Consider the following 21,960-nt stretch of genomic DNA (forward strand, 5'->3'; position numbering starts at 1 on the left):
ACCAATACGTTCGCGGAGTCGTCGTGACTGACACAGAATAATGCAATAGTGGCTCACGAGTCGCCAGTCACACCGAGCACCCCTCCCCGACTCCCCCCAGTCTAGACAATGACAGGTGTGTGTGTGTGTGTGTGTGCGTGCGTGTGCGTGCGCGCGCGCGCGGCCGTCTGTAGTCTAGACGAGGAATAATCAACCTCCCCTTCGAGGCTAAGTGATTTTTTTCAAGCGCTGTTCTTGTTAAAGTGTGTGGGTGTATAACACACACATATATATAGTATTTATATATAGACTACTATCCGAGAGATTGATCTTAGTGTTATGACAGCAGTGTAGTCTACAGTAATTAACATCCAGAATATTGTGTTTGAATATTGGCGGCGATGTAATTATAATTTTAATGCGTCCCACTAAGATTTCGTGATGTCAAAAGTCCACCGACACATATTTGCAAACAACAAGCCGTTTGTAGAATATCATTTTGCTGAAGGCTGCTCGACCTTGGCTCATGTAAATATTTCGTCACATGTAACAATCCCTCTCCTCCATAATTCCGTTCCTCTTAGTGCGGGGTTTCCGGTTTGGGATGCACGCTTTCCTTGACACTGAGCCCCCTCTGTCGGTCACAGAGATGAACAGCAGGGTTTTACCGAGAGGTTCACCGGGGGACACGCACACCGGCTGCCCTACATAAAATGCACCCATTGTAGGCCGGTGTCAGCTGAGGACGACTTGCAACCTAGAAACGGCGCTTTGGCCCCGCCTCCCCTTTGTCGCGCGCATTGTAAACGTTAGCCAGAGGTCTTCTGAGGTGTTCTCACCCCCCCCCCCCCCCCACCCCTTGAAAACAGATCGTAAAATTGGCATGGACCCCAGAACGCGCTTTTCTCCGTTTTCATCGACCCCTGTCGAGACCCTCATCAAAGGCCCTGTGAATGACATCATCAGAGCCCTTTGTAAACAGTTGCTAGGAGTTCGTTTCAGACAGTCCTGCTCTCGAGGCGATCGAGTCTCACAAAACGGGCTAAAGACTGAGTTTGGTCTTTATTGTGAACACAGGCTGAAAGCGCGAAACGCTAAATCTCGGAGTAATAACGCTCCGCAGAAGTACACTTCGAAACTTACTTTGTGAATTGTAGTCTACAGCAACACAAACTTTGTGAGATGGCAGATCAGAAAAACTGCTCGTCACCGGGAGCGCGGAGAGCGTGCACGGACCCTTGCGCGCGCGCTCGTACCTACTGTACCTGGAGATCACGATACTCTTCGGGTCTTTCAGGTGAGAAAGAACAAAGCTGCAGCTACTGAGATTTATTCTCACGAAGAAAATGGTAGACAGTGATGAATTGCTTTGCACAAAATGGCGAAGGACAGTTCAGAGCTCTCACAGAAGTTCCCCCATAAAGAGAAAGCTTAGCGTGTTAAGGTTGCATTGTTCTGCTTTATTTAATAAAGAGCTGCATATTGTTTTATGAGAAGGCCTATCAGGAAACAAGCAAACAAAATCGAGCTCTGACTAACTACCAGGGTCATTTTAACAGAAGATGAGAAATATTTTGTTGCTTGAGACATCCAAGACAAGATTGTTCTCCTTAGTGCTGTTTCAGGACATCTCAGGGAAACTGGTTTTTGATAAAATCTGATCTATTAAATGTGTTATATAGATTTTTATATTTTATATATGGATTTGTTTCAGGCAAACATCAAATAAATTCAAAATCATGACCGAATTTAGAGGTTTTTCTGGAGTGTTTCTACACTTAGGAAGGATTCGAGCTGATCTTGTTAAATATATTGCATTTAACTTGGCCCTATAAAAATTATTATTATTATTATTATTATTATTATTATTATTATTATTATTATTGTTAATATTGTTATTATTTTGGATAGTTGGAAAGCTTTTCTAATCACAACTGACTTTACACAAACTTTTGCAGGTATAAATGAAGATCAAAAATCAAGCAACACTTTAATGAAATCATAACGAGTTCTAAATTGTTTTGCAACAAATAGAATCCAAGTTTATTGTTATATTTCTATATTTCTTTAAAGGTGTATTGGTTGCTGCAGATCATTCCGTGTTTCCAAGCAACTGTCTTCAGTTTTTATTCATTTCTTTTATTTATTTTCAACATCTCCAAATGTATCATATTTTACCTCAATTTTTGTAAGACACTATTTGCATTCATTCTCAGCGCTGAAATCTTAATAATGTAGTTTGTGACATAAATATCTCAATGAAAACACACAGGCTTCAAATGAAAAGAAAAAAAGTATTTAACATAAGAGGAGTTAGTGACAGGTTTTATTTGGATTTCGGAGACACAGAAAGGATGGATTTGTCCTTATAATTCTTAGATTATTATTGTTTTATGAATTAACTGTGTTTTTATGAGATAAAGCTACTTCTAGCTTATACATTATGCTAGTATTCTCCAAAATAAATGAATAAACATCTGGTGTTTTCAAGAGCGGTCTATCCCAAGCAGTCATCTCATTTGTAAATAAAAACGAGTTCAAAACAGTTGCATTGTCTGTTTGCAGTGACTATGTGTTTCTAACTCCCATTTGTCTGTAATAATGAGTAAAGGAGAGTCGATTAAAGATGTGTTCGTGGGAAAGCCGAGTTTATGACCATCACATGAACAGAGACAGCTGCCTGAGATCGAGAGATGGGAACAGAATTTGTTAGGCCAAGTAAAACATTGCAGATAATTATAAGGTCTAAAAATATAATCTTGCATGCTGGCGAATGCATGTTTTAAACCATGTAAAAAAGACATGAATTTTAAAATGCTTTATATTTATAGTAACTGTTGAGCATTGTCTCCAACCACGTGGAAATAATATATCTACATCGAGTACTATTAAAATATTGAGAATTGAAAATTGTTTCACTACATTCAGATGTTATGCTTTTCCTGGCTGGTTCATGATAATGTGAATATTGTTCTGCTACACAAGACTTTGGTATGTGATTATATTTCTTATATACAGTATGCCCATTGTTTTACTGCAAATCTAATTGTTCTATATTTAATAATGACTATATGCTTATAAAGACACAGTTTACAGCACAGGGCCAGTTGTGTCCTTGGATCACTTCACTTATATACTAGTTATGTACGGTCACATTTCTGTGGCCCTGTATTATAAATGATTGCTTCTATTTTTATCTGACTACAAGACAACTGTAAGTGGCAGAACATACCCCATATATATATATATATGTATGTATGTATGTATGTATGTATGTATGTATGTACAGTATATGTATGTAGGAACTACTTTATTCATATATGACCTGAATCATAGAAAATTATGCAAATGGAAATATAGCGTTCTATGTAATTGTAAACAATTCTACACTGAAATAACTTCATTTGTCAGTCAAAATGCTTATGTCACAGTGTACACATTACACGTGAAATACTTTTATTATTTTGTTTAGAATAGAATACATACAATAAATCCAATTTGATTGAATATAAAAAAGCGTCTTACAAAGATAGTGTTCTTTGATGGCAGTAAGTGACATCTTCATGATCTTGATCATCCTTGTCCACGCTTCAGCATACATTGTCAAAACTTCTCTGATTTACGGTTTATATAATACATGGACAGTTTTTTATATATTGTTATGCTTGAGACCTCAGCATAACCATTTTTCATACATTTCTTGAGAATATTAAAAACTGTTTCAGCTAAAGAAGAACATACAGCTCGAAACGATGTGTGAATTATTCAAGAACATTGACCTTTAAACTATCTTCTAGCACTGGACTTTTGCTCTAAACATTTGTGCAAATAGATGTGTACTCTTCGTGGAAATGGAAGTACAGATTTGTATGACGAAGACAATACAATATGGAATATATATATATATATATATCTTCATTTTTGGAACTGCTTCAATAGTTTTATTCTCTTTTGGCTGGCATGCATCTTAATATTATCATGCAGATGTGTAGATAATTTACAAATGCCTCTGATTGTAAACACATTATTCCAATCGTGAGAAAGCAACAACACACACACCAAGACATCGAGATCCTCATCAAGAAAGTCCTTAGCAGCATTATTTTACACAAGCCTTAACTGTGTATTATCAGGATTAACGCCACCTTGATTTCCAAGCCTCATTGTGTGTTTCTATAAAGTATGCTGAGACTCCGTCACATTTAATAAGCAAGAAGTGTGGTAGTTATTGCATGATGGCTTATAAAGGTCAGTCTTACTCGATTTGCCTGTTACTTCTATTCTCAAATATCATTGACCTTCTTTGTGGCTGGTAAAAGCAACTGGTTGAGGTCTCAAGTCTTTGTCCACTCTTTGGCAAAGTCATTTTATCACGCAAGGTCACCCCCTCAGCAGTTTTGAGGTTTTCTGCTAATTCATTTGCATAGACGTCAAATGGTGATGCTTCAGCTTTAATCGGAGATAGCAGCAGTTTACCGTCGTCTCCTAGCGGAGGGTAGTCCATGATGGGAAACGGAGGGCTGAACAGGATGAGACTCTGAGGTCTTGGTCGATTTCTGAAGGATGATCTCTGAAGAAGCGATGAGCGCTCAGGTCGAGGGCGATCCATGAAGGTGTCTCCATTTGCAGACCGCTTCCTTCTCAACACTGGAAGATCTGGAACGGAGGTGGGTTTGTGATTCTCGTTCATGGGAATCTGTCGCTGGAGCGCTGAAGGTGGTTCACTGCGGGGCAGGTCCTCCCTGTGGTCCTTGACTCTCTGGACGGGGGGCGCAGAACCGGCTTTCCCCAACTTGCTCTTGGCAGGTCTCTTTTCAGATGCAGTTTGATTGACTTGATCAGTGCTCCCCTCAGGTACAGTGTGAGGTATGTGGCTGTACTGAATTTTTGGGGGAATAACAGGAATAGCTTTAGCTTTGCACGTTTTGATCATGAATGCCGTGCGAACTGATGACACACTGACTGGCGCAGAGTTGCGTCGCACAGGTGCTTTGGAGCCACTCAGGAACAGCTCCAACTCTAGAGACGAACTTTCACGCTTGGCTTCACATTCCCATGCAACCGAATGTTTTACACGGTCTCTGACACCTTGGTGTCCTAAATCCAGGTTTAAGGAGCATGGCCTGAGTTTGGGTTTAATGTCTTGACGAGTCCTGACCACGACGCCAGACTCGTTGGAAGTTTGCCGAAGATATCTCTGAGATGGAGAAGAGCGTTTCTGTTTTGCTTTGCCCATGTTTTGCAGTCCAGTCGTCTCATCTGGATTTGTGAATGCCTTCGATATCTTAACCTGTGGAATCTCAAGTTTGCTGTCGTCTTTGTCTCCCATCCACGTGAGGTCATCGCTCTCACAATGCTCTGTTATCTGTGTAAAACAAGCTACATCTGTGCCTGCATTTCTGTTCCCGAGTTCACAGACAGCTGTCACAGCAGCCTGTGTAATGTCATCAAGCACAGCTGGTGCTTTAGCTTCAGTCTTCTTGCTGTTGGGCAAGTCATCCTCTTTTGGTTTTCCAAGATCTCGGCTGTGAGGTGCTTGACATGGCGTAGGTTTTGGTGAGTGCAGAGGGCTGGTTACCCACTGCTTGGCAGAACACAAGTCTTCCCATGGTTCAACCTGATCCAATTTACTCCCCCGGGTGTCTACATCATCTCGATAACCACTTTCCAGTGTGCGATGTTGTTCATTCAGACAAGTCGAGAGTCTTTCCAAACTTCCCTTGATTCTTTCTGCTAAGTCGAGTTTCTTTGGTTCGTCACTAACCTTGTCATCGTTACAAATATCCTTTGTTATCAATGGCTCTTTTGTGTCAGAGTGAAGAGATGTGTGAACTTCTGATTTTCGTTGATTACCTGGCAAGTCACATTTAGGAGTGTTGTCTTTCCTAACAGACTCTGCTCTTGGTTCCTCTTCGCTGCATGGCTCTGCGTCTTGGAGAATATCTGTTTCCTTTAGGTGGAGAAATGGGGAAAGTTCTAGATTGGTTGTTATTATGGTTTGCGACTCTAGGCTCGTGTGGCCTCTCCTGTCATCTGTAATATCCAGATAATTCCAGCCACCATCACATGACAACAATCTTTCGGGGAAATGCCTCGTGACAGAATTAAAGGTAGTAGCACCAGAATGATCAAACGTCACGTTTTTGTTAAGGTCTATAAAGAGTCCCTTTACTGTCACAGTGTTTGTAGGCAAACTACTTCTTCTCTGTGCTTGGGCACTTAGCTTGCAAGTGTCCTCGTTTCCAGTCATCTTGGTAAAGCAGGGCTTCACCTGTTCATCTGGCATGTTTGGTTTAGCCTCGGCTTTCTGATGCATGCCAGGTGATGGCACCTTTTTGATTAATTCCTGTGAAACACGACGAAGGAACAACAAAAAAAGGACTTGAATAGAATCACTTAGTCATATTTCATCTTGGGATTTAATACTCGTACAGTGGTTCTTAACTTTTTTCTATACTCGAAGGCCCTTCTTTGTCTACATACATTAATATATTTCATTTTAAATCATCCCACAGCCCCATGGTTGAGATGAACCCTTGTGCTAGTAGTATATGTCAGTCCGACTAAAAATGCAGGTGCACAATGTGTTTTAGCAATTTGAATCATACCAGTTGGTCCAGTTTTGGCATTTCTTGTTGTGTTGATGTAGTGTCCAGTTCTTTCCCTGTTTCTTTAGTCTCAGATGTCACCCGAGGTTCACAAATCTCCACGTTTGCTATCAGCTTTCTCACTTCTGCATCCTTGCCTGAGAAAATACAGAGAAATCAAGATCATATTATCAGTTAGGGTGCCAGATTTGTGTAATTTCTGCGGGAGTAGCAACTCCAAACAGAACTGCACAGATAAAGTGATTCCCGAACACTTCCCTCATCTGCCATGACTGAGATATCTGACAGTCCCAGCTCAAACAAACCCACATAGCATTGGTTGATTTAAAGCAAAGCAATGGCTGAAAGCACCACAGTATTAACAACCTACAGATGTTTTACATATAGTTGCCTCTGCATTTCAAACTAGGATAGAAGGAAGTATTTCAACACACACACACACACACGTTTGTTTTTGTGTAAAGTGTGTTCATCCCATAGGTGTAATGGTATTTATTCTGTACAAACTGTATATTCTATGGCCCTACACCAACCCTACACCTAACCCTAACCCTCACAGGAAACTTTGTGCATTTTTACTTTCTCAAAAAAACTCATTCTGTATGATTTATAAGTGTTTTGAAAAATGGGGACATGGGTTATGTCCTCATAAGTCCGTATTCTCCTGTGTCATACCCATGTCATTATACAGAGTTGTGTCCTGATATGACACAAAAACTTGCATACTCTTTCTCTCCCACACACACACACACACACACACACACACACCAAACGTCATACTCTTTGTTGTCTCCACCGTGCGCGCATCTGTAATATCTCTTTCTCCAGTCTGATCCTCATGTTCCACAGGGAAAGGGCTGCTGTTGCAATAGATACTGGCTCTGCTGCTGTCACTGAGCAGGTGCTCTCTGACCCCGGTGACGCTGGAGTGACCTGTCAGTCCCTTCTCCCAGTCTGTGAACGTGGGGTTCCCACTGCTGCTTCTGCTGGGGACTCTCAATCCAGCAGTGCCAATACTCTCGCCTCCATGGGCTTCCAGAGGTCCTGCCTCCTTACTGGGCTTAAAGAGTCCCCCCAGACCCCTGTCCCGCTCTTTCCCTGGTGCCCTGCAGGGGGTGCTGTTAGCGTTAATGACCGCAGACACACGCAAAGGTACAGACACAGCGAAGGGTTCCGAAATGTTGAGGGCCTTCCGTTGTTGCCGTGGCGACGACTCCAGCGGAAACAGGCTGCCTGGAAAAGATGGTCTAGACGATCCACTACCGGCTGAACCAGAATACAGCATCCGGCGGTTTTTGGGAGAAGTGGGCTGGCAGCCGCTGCGGTCATCACCTTTGAAAACCTTCAGCTGTTCTGGAAGAGTTTTCTGCAGTGGAGATGCAGAGGAGGCACTTTCTCTTTTCTCATTCACGCATCCTCCCGAAGCAGTATCTGAGTCCCATCTTGGATCCTTCTTGTTTGGGTTGTAGTCGATATCCGAGCCCAGTGTTCGGGATTTTAGACTTGGGACAAAGATACCATTGCTTCCTTCTGCTGGTGCTTTGTCCTCATCTGAATGGGAGTGAAAAAGAGAAAACTGGAGGTGACACCAAACCTGTGTACAGCAGCCCCAACAGCTTTTCACACTTCACCCAAAGACAAAAAATCAGGAATGTTTTTAGAATGAATAATATTAAGCATTAAACATTGTTTTTAAAACAAAGCATGCAATAAATTCATGTGATAAACTTTACTTTGAGTTGATACATTTGGTTGAAACCATTTGGTTAAAGAATTATCATCTCGTTTCAGGCTGATACTGTATATCAAAATAGTTGTGAATCTTTATTTGGAGAAAAACCTCAAAAGGAGAGTTTAGTAAAATGGAGATCTCGCCCCACCTGCTGCCTGATAGGAACAGAGAGAGTCCATGCTTTTGGACGGCCTTATAACAGGTTTTTCTGTTCAAGAGAGGAAAGAAATGTAAAACATCCATCTTGCAATACTATTTGTTCTTGTTCTTTACTCTGCACTGATAAACCAAATTAAAATAATTGTGTTTTATTATTCTTTCTGTTTCTTACCTGAGGGATTTTGGGCTCTCATAAACACACTCCCATTGCGACTCAGCTTCCCTTTAGAGTCGATGACGGATCGCCCAAGACTGAAGATGGACTTCCACTTCTTAGATTTCCCTGAGAATTTTCGCCTGTGTTATGAGAAGATTTAAAATGAAAAATGTAGTTTTGCAGTTTATGTGCATGCTGCAGAGTTTCAGTATTGTTCATGTTAAACCTGACAAACACATGGTAGGTAGGGAGTGTGTTAATATATCCCACCTGCTGTCAGACAGATCTATTTCTGTGTGGTACATTGCAGCAGTGCTGGTATCTGGAAGGCTGTTCTCTCTTTGCCTCTCTCTCATCGCTGGATGGTTGGGACTGAGAGAGCGAGCCTGTGCCTCTTCCAGACTCATGAGCTTCATGGGGCCAGAATGTGTGCTGGCTGGCAAAGTGGCATACTTTTCCCCACACGCCATGCTGGGACCTACACAACCATGAAAACCATGTAGCATGTCTTGAGAATAAGATGCTTTGCTTCATTAAAAGAGGTCAAACCCTTGTTTAATCACAAGGGTCCTCAACCCTGGACCTAGAGATCCACTTTCCTGCAGAGTTTAGCTCCAACCCTGATCAAACACACATGAACAAGCTCATCAAGGTCTTCAGGAAAGTCACAGGTATGTTTAATCCAGTTTGGAGCTGAACTCTGCAGGAAAGTGGATCTCCAGGTCCAGACTTTAGGACCCCTGTTCTATCACTGTACATAGATGATGGGAAACGAAATGGCTGAACATGATACTTTGTGTTTTAACTGCAACATATGATCATTGCTGGAAATAGTGCTCATCGTCTCATTATTTTGACATAGTAACCACTGATAAGCTACTACTAAATATATTGTAGAAACTTAATTTCTTGTAAAGCTGCTTTTCAACAATTTTTATCATGAAAAGCGCTATACAAATAAACTGTAATTGAATTGTTATTTTAGCATTATTTATATACTTTAATTTACTTTAGATTAACATTTAGGTTTTGTAATGCAATGTAATGTATTTGTTTTGTGTGTTTGTTTTTTTTCTTTTTTTATTATTATTATTATTATTACTATTTAGTTTCAGTATATTTCAGTTCTACAACACCATTTCCAGAAAAGTTGGAACATTTTGTCATCTGTAAGGTCAATTTATTTGGCAAAAAAAAAAAAAAAAAAAAAGATCTTTTACACAATTTAATTGTATTTTGTAACTATAAACAAATTTAGATTTTGACGGCTGCAACACACTCCAAAACTGTTGGGACAGTGGCATGTTTACACTGTGTCACATCAACTTTCCATTTAATTACTCTTTTTTTTTTTTTTTTTTACTGAGAAGACTAACTGCTACAGGTTTGCAAGTGCAAATGCTGCCCAGTCTTGCTTCGATGTATAGCTTTCTCCTTCCCTAACAGAGATTCAGGTTGTTTTTCTTGATCCAGCGATGGACTGTGTTCAGTGACAATGGTCTCCTGAACCTCTTTAGATCCCACATGGCTATATTTAACACTGCAGCATGATGGTTTCTCATGCAATGCCATCTGAGTGTTTGAAGGAGATTTTCTTCCTTGCTCTACATGTCGCCAGATCCCCTACGGTACGGTAGATGGTGAAAGACATCAATTCTTTGCAAACTTGCATTGAGAAATGTTGTTTTTTAACAGTTTGACACATTTCTCATAATGTTTGGCACCAAGTAGCAGGCCAAGACCCATATTTTTTAGTGGATGCTTGTGTTTTTTACGCAATCATGATCTCCTCACCTATTACCAACGCAGCTGTTTATTGCTGGATGTTTCAAAACAGTTGGATCTTTTCAATTTTATTTTGCCTGTCTCAAGTTTTCTGGAAATCTTTTCTTTGTGGTCTTGTCAGTTAAATAAAAATAAACAAATCACAGATTCTGGATTTTACTCTTGTTCTCACTGAAAAAAATGTCCCAATTTACAGTAAGAATTTTGAGTGCTTCAACTTCAACTTATTTCTTGCAAATAATTATATTTTATTTCAGCTTTGTTTCAATTAACAAAACCGTTTTAAATAGTTTTAGTTCATGACAATAAGACGGTTTTCATGTTTTCCACTCAGAATCTCTAAAAACATCTAGTAGATCTGTACTGTAGTGAATACACCCCACTGCATGTGTTAGCTGTTGGCTTTCCTCTGTGTAACTTGCCTATTGTGTTGTTGTTACATTTTTGGCTACAAATCTCAAGCTATTGTATGCACCCCACTTCCTGACTTTATCATCACAGCTGTCACAAATAGTACAGTCCTACTAATTTAGTTTCGTTTCCTTATCATTAATTCCAGCAAAGACACAGATAATTGTTTTTATCCTGTAGCAATTTTACTTGCATTCATAGTAATATCACATACAGCGTTGGGGAAAGTTACTTTAAAAAATAATGCATTACAGTATTGCATTACCCAATTAAAAAAGTAACTAATTGCATTACTTAGTTGCTCTTTACGGAAAGTAATGCATTATGTTGCTTCTGTGTTACTTTTTGTCACATGGGCTGAGCTTGCTTATTAGTTTTTTAATAAAAAAACCACAAGAGTTATATTTTTGGCAACTGTAAAGGAGCTTCCTATTTGGAATTTTCAGTGTACACTACAAAGAATAGTGTATGATTGAGACGCACCTACACTTTATTTCTTGTCACCACACTCATAGGCAGGTTTCTAAATAGAAAGACGAGTGTAAAAGCAAGGCCTATCGCAGGAGCTTTAGGAGGCTGTGATAAACCAAACACATGTGCGCTGATCAAATCATCACAAGCTGTGAAACACTGGATGGCTTTCAAATGAGCCTAAGCCACACTCTACCCAACTGTGTGCTAATTCCCCTTAATGAGCTGCAATTTCCAATTACTCTGTATCCTGTTTTGAGTTGTACACAATGGTTACCGGATATGCCCAGGTGGTGTACATCTATAATAAAACCTCTTCTTACTACTACTTCAAAAATTACAGACTTCACTTTTCAATGAAGTTTTTTTATGGCTATGCTAACAGCATCTGGCATCTTCACCAAGCGCTCAGTTCATTTAGAGATACAGTGCATTGCTCCAGTTGCTTTACTGCGAGCTGTACCTTCTCGGGGCTTGGAGGGCTGAACATCCAGGTTGAAGATTTGCTCAGTGTGGTTGAGAATGAACTCCACGACTGACTGCTGGACCCGCACCTCCAGAAATGCTATATCTCCGTTGCAGAAGGGCACCTCTACCTCCTTGGAGCTACACCAAAACAAAAAGAGAGCACTTAAAAAAAAATGGGTTATGTTGGTAGATTGCAATGAAGATAATGAATCAAAGTATTTTTTTTTTTGAGTGATAATAGTATGTAGCATGAATGCATTTAAAGGAAATTTATAATTCACAGTCAACAGATAATAGCAAAAAATTATATAACTGTGTATATAATTCTAAACTGTAAAAAATGACCATGAATTTTACGGTAAAAGACTGTAAAAATTCTACAGTAAAAACCTGTTAAATGGTCAACGGTAAATTATCCTACTATATATGGTGAAAAACTGTATTGGACTTTACATGTAATTTTACAGTAGCATACCGTTTTTTACATAAAAAAAGTGAATAACTGTAAACTGACATTCCTAGAATTCCCTGCATGACATTTCAAATGTGATGTTTATTCTTAGTTTTTCCTGATCAGTTTTGTATATTAGGGTTGTGTGTTACACCTAATGTTGTTAAATGATTGTTTATTGCATTGTTTCAGTTTCACGTGTGTTACAGTGATGGTGTTTAGTGTCCGTGTGAATGACACTGTGCATCTCCTGTATGTGCGATTATTGAAATGCTGCTTGTGATGGTCATGTGACTTTCTCATCACAACCTGCATTTGGTGTTTATCAGTGTATTACAAAGATAGTAAACAGATTAAAGTTCTTCAGTAGGCTGGTATAATAACATTTTATTAGTTAATAAAAGTACGGTACTTAACTGTAAATTTAAGTTAAAACCGTCAAACCTAAAATGTTGCTACCGTATATTTTAAGTTTTTTTTTTTTTTTTTTAATGGAAATTATTATTATTTTCTTTTATAGTGTAACTTTTGCAAGTTCACTGCAGGCTTTACATGTGTGTGGTGTAACCAATTATGGCTAAAATCATGAGAACTGAATTACAAAGACAATGGATAATTAGTGTATGAAATGAAAGTAAAACCGCTGCAAGACTCACCGAAGTAGATTTGGAGCCCACACCAGAGCCAGATTGCGAGCATGCATGTTGGTTTGGTGACTGAGAGTAGCTAAATGTGCCAAATGTTTGGTGAGGTATTCCAGAGTTCTAGAGGAAATCAAAAAATATATCAGTATTTCAACCATTTCTACCAGAAATTAAGATCTTGTCACTTATTCATAACACTTCCCAATAAGGTCACATATGTTAACATTAGTTAATGCATTAACCAAAACAAACAAGCAACATATTTTTACAGCATTTATTAGCCTTAATAATTAATTGTTAATTTTAGTTAAAAATGTTCATATTCATGTTAGTTTCACAGTTCGTTAACTGTTAACAGATACAACTTTTATTTGTAACAAAGATAACGAAATGCAGTATTGTTTATTGTTAATTTATCTTTACTTATGTAAAATCTAAACCTTTTTATGACTTGCTTTTTTCTGTGGAAGTCAAAAGGAGAAAATTTGACTAATGTACTGGTCATTGTCTCCAGTGCAAAGAGATTTTAAGCATAAAGCAAGCAACATAAAAGTCGTCAAAACGTCTTGTGTACTTTCTTTCCCAGTTTTCTTAAATCAGAGGATAACTTTGTTTGATGATCAGACTGAAATTAAAATCATATTTCACTACTAATCTTCCCGGATCAGACAGTTTTGTGAATGATTCATTCAGAGGGTTGTTTCTTTGAAGCATTGCTAGTCAACTATGAACTATTGTAATCAACATTTTCCCGAGATCACAGTTCCAGCGCACATGTGTTGTGTGGCTGATCTGGAGCTGAGGTTAGAAGCATAGTTTCTGCTCAGTATGAACATGTGTCTAACACCGGTTCGTTTTCAAGAGAATCAAAGCCCTGCTTTTTAGGAGTGTGCATATGGTAATATTTTTATGATTATTTTAAAAGAAGTATCTTCTACTCACCAAGCCTGTATTTATTTGGTCCAAAATACAGCAAAACCAGTAATATTGTGAAATATTTTTACTATTTAAAATAGCTGCTTTATATTTGAATATCTGTTAAACTGTAATTTTTTTCTGTGATCAAAGCTAAATTGTCACATGATCCTTCAGAAATTATTGTAATATGCTTATTTGCTGGTAAAAAAACAACAACAAAACATTTATTATTATTATTATGTTGAAAACAGCTGAGTAGGTTTTTCAGGTTTCTTTGATGAAAAGAAAGTGTAGAAGAAAAGCAAGTATCTGAAATAGAAATATTTTGTAGCATTATTGATGTCTTTATCATCACTTTTGACCAATTTAAAGCATCCTTGCTAAATACAAGTGTTAATTTCTATAACCCCCCCCCCCTCCAAAAAGCATATATATAGGTCCCTATTCCAAATAAATCCTGATCTTTGGATCTTTCTATTCATCAAAGAATCCTGAAAAAACTTAGTCAACTGTTTTAAATGTAATTAATAATAATAATAATAATAATAAATATTTTCAGCATATTTTCATGATTTCTGAAGATCATGTGACACTGAAGACTGGAGTAATGATGTTTACAGCTTAATACAGCTGTGCATCAGAATATAATTTATTTATTTATTTTCACAATATTACTGCTTTTGCTGTATTTTGGTTCAATTAAACGCAGGCTTTGTGAGCGGAGGGGCATTTTGGTTTCGACAGCCCCTGTTCTTATTAATATCCATTGTATTTAAAAGACTCATTCAACCATTCTTCAATCTTTAACCACAGTAGAGAAGAAGTCGTACAGGTTTGGGATGACAGGGGAGTCAATGAAGACAGATGAAGTGATGTCAGCTGTACCTGAAGTGTGAAACAGGAAGCTCTTTGATGACACTCCTGATGTTTTGGAGTTGCTCCTGCTCCTCTTTAACTGACACTGCATCCTTGGCACAAAAATATAGATTGAGGAACATTGATTCCTGGATCCATGGGTACATCATAAATGTGTTTCTAATGGATCAGTATGGTCACGATGGAAACTAATAATCATCTTAACCAAGGAGTGGTCCAAATGAAACTAATATTAAACTTATTATTTGTACAACTACATGACATTTAATATCTAAAATATTATAAATAGATGAGTACAAACAATATATTTTATTTTTTTTACCCTGTAAAGCCTTAAATATGAAATAATAATCAGAAATATATATATTTTTAATGCAACAGTTTATTGAATATGAATATGGAGCTCATACCTGAGGAGGAAAAAACACTTAGTTTTATTCAAAAAGGGAGCAAACATATACAATGTGGTGCATTCTCTGATATTTATGTGGCCAAAATATAAGATGAAATTATGATAGCTTGTGACGTATTTCACAACATAACAGACACTTAAATGCATATAAATATCAGTTATCACTCTATATCTCCCGATAATATGATTTAGTAAGGCGATGTTTAAATACTTAGTTGTTTAATCAAAGCGCTGTAGTTTTCAATGATGACTGATTTTCTTTAAATGATAATGATGATAAAAGTTTGTTCAAAAGTATAAACTATCAGAAAGCATGTAGCAGATTGTGTGCAGCAGGTTTTTCCGCGATGTTCTGATTGTGTTGATGATGTACAAATGTGTGTATCAAATAGCATACAGTCGGCTTGATAGGGTTAAACCTTTACATTTTAACCTCTTTTTGACAACTGTGTTCACGATCTAACTCCTGTAATCAACTTTTATCTTCTTCTGTTTGCATATTGCTGCTTTTTCCTTTTCTCTCTGTACTATAGTACAACAAATATATATAACAATTAACAGTAATGTTAAAAGTATCAAAGTGGCTTATGCTATTCCTAAAATAAATCTTTTTCTATATAATGCAATGACATTCAGATTTTTGTTGTTGTTGTTGTTTTTTTTACATTTAAATACTGTATTTTAAAAATGTTTTAAAAGTATCCAAACACCCATTTCAAACATTAGGCTAATCTATCAGACAAACTTACTGTAAATTTGCTGTAGAGTTCGTAAGTGAGGAGAGGGTTGGGGAGCTCTCTGAAGTACAGCTTACACAGAGAGCCCACACAGTGGATATCCTGGAGATACACCTCTTTAGTGAGGTCAGGACAGGCTTCGGAGGAAAACTCCTGTCTGTGAACACACACACACACACGCACGCACACACACACAGACACACACACACACACACACACGCACGCACACACACACACCCACACACACACACACACACACACACGCACACACACACACACGCACACTCACACACACACACACACACACACGCACGCACGCACACACACACACACACACACACACACTGTGTGAGAAATGACTGTACCCATGGTGATTTATTAAAGAGTTTAGATTAGTTCTAGTCTTATAGTAAACATTTCCCATCATGCAACACAACTGTATGTTTGACACGGTGAGTCCAAAAACAGTCCCACCTGAGTTTCTGAATGTTAGATGTGATTCCTGAGAGTCTGTAGATTCCATCCACGATCCCATGTTTCTCTATGAACTCTGCGCAAGTCTTCAGAACATAAGGAACTAGACGAGAGAGAGAGAAACACGGGACAAATCCATGGATGGTTATTCACATACATCAATAAAGCTTAATTTATTAAAAGCACAGTTCACCAAAATGAAACTTCAGTCATCATCATATAAGCCTTTATGACTTTTTTCTTTCATGGAACAGAGAAATTATTCTCTCCGTACAAAAAAAAAAAAAAAGAATGCAGTGGAAAAAACAATGCCATAAAAGTAAAACAATGAAGATTATTTAGCAGCATATACTGTATGTCTTGTATATTGCATGTATAGTAGAGGTAGTCTGACCAAAAACTACACTTCACTAGAAATCACCTCTTCTGCACTACTCTCAAATCTCAGTTTAAAAAATAAAAAATAATAATTAAATAATTAAAATGAATGAATAAATAAATAAATAAATAATCAGTGCCTAAAAATGTGACCAGAACTAAGTTTGAATTTAGGGAGCATGAATGAGATGCTCATTTGTGTGTGTGTGTGAAATATGATGTTGTTTGTTTTGACCTTTTCGGAGCTATTCCATTGCATGACAAAGAGCAGGACTTGAGCAGATTAAGCAAGCTATCTTTCATTCTTAAATAAAACACATTTGATATTTTAGCTCTCAACAGTCAGCTCCGTTTTTAAAGAGAGTGCATGTGCACGAATGCGTAAGGAACCCTGGATTTTAACGTAAAAGGGAAGCTGTGATGATTTATCAAATAAAGCAAATTGATGGGAACGAAAAAAAAAAGTGAAGAATAGACTTCAGATGTCATGCAGCAGTGATGGTGAAGATTAGGTGAGCTCGAAAAAGTCTTATTTTATGTAAATTTAAAAAAGACTGTCCTGTGTGGAAAATATCACAGCATTTACCATCCGCTTCTGTGGACTGCTTACATCACAAGAGTAAGACATAGGCCTAGAAGAATACAGCGCTGTACGGTGAATGTGTGTTATACACAGTAGCTCAGATTATCTGTGAGTGAAGAGGGAAATCTCTGTTCAACGTAGGATTTAGGCTCAGTTAAGGCTTTGTGTGAGAAAACGTTTGAAAAAGTTGGACAATTCTGAATGTAGCCAGGAGCAATAGAGATGCCTACAAACACCAAAAACTTGAAAACCAAGTCACACAACTAATGCACTGCACAATATACACCAACCACATTCACTCAGGTCTGCGTTCTTTGTTTATTAACCTTTTAAATAATCAGATTGAACATTTCTGTTGTCTCTCTTTAGGACAGCAGTGTTTCATGTAGACTACAGTACTATTACACCGTCCTTCCTTTATCCTGTCGGCCGCTCATTGTGGGGAAGGTGGGCCGGGGCAGGAAGTTAAAAATGGTTTGTTTGTTTCAGAGGAAGCCTGACACACCCAGGCCTTGCAGCTGGTATTACTTATGACACTTCCTCTTATTCTACAAGACCTCGGGAACGCTCCCACCCAAATACAGCACTTCCGAACCATACCGTCAAGCTTTAGATCGATTTATCACCAATATTATTAGCTTTAGGTAAAGTCTCTAAAGATGGACCAAAACAGACATAAAATAAAATATTTCTTACATTAGTTTTATTGGGGTTTTCCAGTTTGTGTGGACGTCTGATGGAAGAGTACGGAACAGTAATTCTGTGCCACAGTTATTATTCATTTTCTAATATGTGTTGGTCTTTTTGTGCATTAACCACTTTGGTCTTATAACAGGTCAGGATACACTGGATTTCAGAAGAAGTGCTTCTTTAGCTTGCTAGATGCTAGATAGCAGTAAATATTTAGTTCAGACAGTAAACTATCAAGCACTTCACTGAGTCGTAATCCATTTGCAAAGGAAGCCAAAGTAGATTTATACAGTTCTTAACTATAAAAGCTGTTTCTAATAATTTAAGTAATGATATGGTCCTGTTCTTCAACCAGGTACTAACCGTGAACCCTAAACTAAGCTTGACCCATGTAACCTTAACCTGTAGGAAGTACACGTGCTGTATATCAGCTGAGCCAATAAACCATCCAGAGTCTTACTTAATCTACACTTATCTAAAAACAGGAGCGTTCACCTAAACGTGTATCACAGAGCTACATTAAAAAACCTTTCATAGATACACGATAACTGCAGAGAGATCAGCTCGTATCTGAGAGTAGAACCAGTACACACAACACAGCACATCCTGAGCAGAATCACAACACACATTAACATTAAAGAAAGCAACAATGGGGGATTTAGGGAAAAGCCGATCATTTACTATTGAGCAGTTGTGCGTGAGACGCAGTGGAGAAATGAATGAATGAATGAATGAGTGAATGAAATATTGAATGAATGTTCTGTGAGAGGAAGAGCACCGAGGAACGCTCTCTTTATGACCTCCAGGGTTTTACAGTTATTGGTGAATCCTGCTTTAGTTTAGTAGGAAGACGCTGACATCTGACATTAATATCTTATTGAAAACACTAGCATATGCTGGATCATATGTTTCGGATGCCAGTCTTGGTTTGTTATTGATGTCTACAGATGGCTTTTTTACTAGCAGAAAAAAAGGAATAAGCAGGCCTTTCAAGAGAGATTTTGACTTTACAGTTCAACTTTTGGAAACATTATTTAGTATCACAATGGGGTAAAAGGGTGATGCTGAGAACCTATGTTTCTGCAAAAAATTATACATTTCTGATATACACAAAGTTGCAAGTGAGAAAACCAAAGGTGCCCACTGCACAGAAAATGTTTCTTTTTTTAGATGTTTAAGTTATAGAGGAAAATCAGTATCTTACTTGATAAAGAATTGTATAATAATAATTGGTCAAAAGAAAAAAAACACAATTTGAAGATATTATAATAGAATGTGATCTTATTTCCACACAGCACATGGATCAGATTCTTCAGGATAAATATCTGGAGAGCATTTCTGTTCATTCAGAAGTCACAGGGATCTGTCAGGCTTCAGCGGCATCACACTGTTTCCAGATCAGTGTTGTGATGTCTCTCCTAAGCTTTGAGCTTCAGACATAGAGAGGAAAAGCTGCTTCTGGATCAACATGAGGATGTGAAATATAATCAGTACACACACTGGAAGTTAAGTATGGGAACAAAACCACTCTAAACAAACAAACAGAGACAGAACTTGCTTCTTAGTTATGACGAATGATTTGTCATTAACAGTAGGCTACACATCGTCATGTAATGTGAACAGTATATCTTTAAAATCTAGTCCTCCTCTTTTCCCCCTTCCTCTTCCTCTGAGCATTTCCTTTGCTCTTTATTTTTCACTTTACTCATTTGACAAAGCAAAGCACGACACAACTAGTCAGACTAGATCACATTTAGATTTATTGTAGACCCACCCAAAGTGGAAGAGTTAAAGTAACAAGTTTCTCTCAAAAGTTTGCGTCTAGACTCTGACTGAAGTATCTTGTGTTTGGGCAGCTCAGGAACACATCACCCATGACGCGCTGGAAGCGGTGTTGGTTTATTACACGTAGCTAATGTTTACGCAGAGGCCCGGCTGCTGCTCGTCTTGAAGTACACTTATTATGACCACCGCCGCGGCTTTCAAAGACTTGACGGCCGTTATATGAACCCCAAGAAGGGGAGTGAGTAAGGAAAAGAGGAATTTACCGTCTCGTCCTGAATTCTGCAGATGTTCGGTCAAGTCACAGCCGAATGCAGTCTCAGTTCCCTTCCTTTTGGACTTCAGCTTGGCAGCCTTGTTCTTCATCAGGCTTCAGTAACTTATCCAGACCAGAGGAAATACACCTTCAAATCAACCATTGGCCCCACAGCGCATGGGACGGGAAGGGGAGATGTGTCCCTAGGAAGTCCACGGTGTTAAACAAAAGAAATCATCCGCTCACATCTTGACCGAGCCACCGGAGAACTGCTGTGGGAGAAGAATTCAGGAGCACACCCAACACACACCCAACCTTACTTCATCACCAGACTCTCGTCTATCTCTCTATCTATCTCTCTCTCTCTATCTATCTATCTATCTATCTATCTATCTATCTATCTATCTATCTATCTATCTATCTATCTATCTATCTATCTATCTCTCTCTCTATCTATCTATCTATCTATCTCTCTATCTATCTCTCCGTCTGTGTGGAGGTCATCTTGCTGGTGTTGAGTGGAGGCTTGAAATGTCAGAACTTTTTCTTTGTGAAGGGGAGGGCAGAGGAGCGAGGGGAGGGGACAGAAATAGCGGACTGCTTTTTCTTCATCTGTTCAGTCAATACTGAACCCCTTTCACCCCCCCCAAATCACCCCACCCCGCTTTCTCTCTTCCTCCCTCCCTTTTTTTCTTTTTTTGTGACCATGGCTCCGACAGGAAACCTGCTCTCTGCCTTCCTGAATGCTTCCAGAATACACAGTTTCCTGTGAAGGGAAACAAAAGCAGAGCGAGAGCAGAACATCGGGGAGAGAGACGGCAGAAAGAGACAGACGAGAGGACAGAGCAGATGAACACAAGGTTCCCGTTAACCACGGCTTGTGGAGTGTTTCTAACACTGCAGCCTCTTTATGCACTAAAACTAGCAGATTACATTTGCCTGAATTGTTTTTTCATAAATAAATAAAGTGTTATTTTTTTTTCTAACCTTAATCTGTTAATCCTTAGTTTTTGTGTTTATTTTTTCAAATGCCTTTTACAGATTTTGTTGCTTTACCCTGGATCCAGAATTCCAGCATTGAAATGTATAACCCTTCAGACCATTTGAATATGTTTTGCGTGAATTTTTTTATTTATAATTTATATATAATATTTTCCCCCAGCAAAATCAAAATGTTTTGACACTTTTGTCGCAAGGTTTTTACTAAATTTAGTGTACATGTCAGTGAAGAACATACTCGAGATGAAATATGAGATGCGATCATTGAAGAAAACAAAGAGAAATATATATTTGTGAAATATTTATTAAATAATTATTTAAAAAAATATATTTTTGTGTGTGTGTTTAGATCAGTGTAAAAAAAAAAGCAGCTAGCAAGGAGTAATTTTGCTGTGATCCGAGAGGAAGGAAGTATGAAGGATTGAGGACAAACTTGGGCATGGAAACATAAGTGATAACCTTGACATAATCAACACAAAGAGCTAGCAAGTAAGGGAGCATTTGTAATTTAGCATTCTAAAACACTTCATACATCCAAAAGATGCATTCTTGGTGACAATTGTGCAAGATTTCAGGAGCTTTATTATTTATTTTTTTACTTTTCCATTTCCAGAGCACTAGGGTAGATTCTAACCTTTTCAAACTTTAAACTCCAATATATTAATTTTTCATTGCATAAGATAAGCCTTTGGATGAATTTGTGTCTCGCTGTAGACAGTAATAGCAGATCTTTTCTGATTAATGATATCCATCCAGAGAAATGATGAAGATAATGTTGCCTTCTGAGCAGTTTTGTTTAGTAAACCTGTTAAAAATAAATACATACAAATTAAAAGAAGTCTCTTTTGCTCACTATGGCTGCATTTATTTCAACAAAAATGCAGTACAATTTTAATTTTGTGAAATATTATTACAATTTTAAATAATAATAATATTTTTTTATTTTTAAATAAAAAGCTGAATAAAATAATATTCAGTGTCACATGATCT

At 38.1% G+C, this 21,960-nt stretch overlaps 1 protein-coding gene across 2 annotated transcripts; it reads right to left on the bottom strand.

Moving 5' to 3' along the window:
• Positions 1-3,396: 3,396 nt before the first annotated feature.
• Positions 3,397-21,221, bottom strand: LOC113085761 (rho GTPase-activating protein 31-like). 2 transcript variants are annotated; one of them, XM_026255255.1, is made up of 12 exons: positions 19,982-21,221; positions 16,283-16,385; positions 15,821-15,965; positions 14,669-14,751; positions 12,878-12,985; positions 11,766-11,908; positions 8,906-9,113; positions 8,651-8,775; positions 8,468-8,527; positions 7,356-8,138; positions 6,588-6,724; positions 3,397-6,325 (listed from the first exon to the last, which is right to left on the bottom strand). In XM_026255255.1, the coding sequence occupies exons 1-12, from the start codon at positions 20,079-20,081 to the stop codon at positions 4,235-4,237; spliced, it is 4,086 nt and encodes a 1,361-aa protein (XP_026111040.1). In that variant the 5' UTR covers positions 20,082-21,221; the 3' UTR covers positions 3,397-4,234. The 2 variants fall into 2 exon arrangements, with proteins under 2 accessions (XP_026111040.1, XP_026111047.1); XM_026255262.1 differs by having other exon boundaries at positions 7,368-8,138; positions 19,982-21,220.
• Positions 21,222-21,960: the final 739 nt, after the last annotated feature.

The sequence above is a fragment of the Carassius auratus genome, chromosome 5, assembly GCF_003368295.1.
Source record: "Carassius auratus strain Wakin chromosome 5, ASM336829v1, whole genome shotgun sequence".
In the NCBI taxonomy this organism is placed as follows: domain Eukaryota; kingdom Metazoa; phylum Chordata; class Actinopteri; order Cypriniformes; family Cyprinidae; genus Carassius; species Carassius auratus.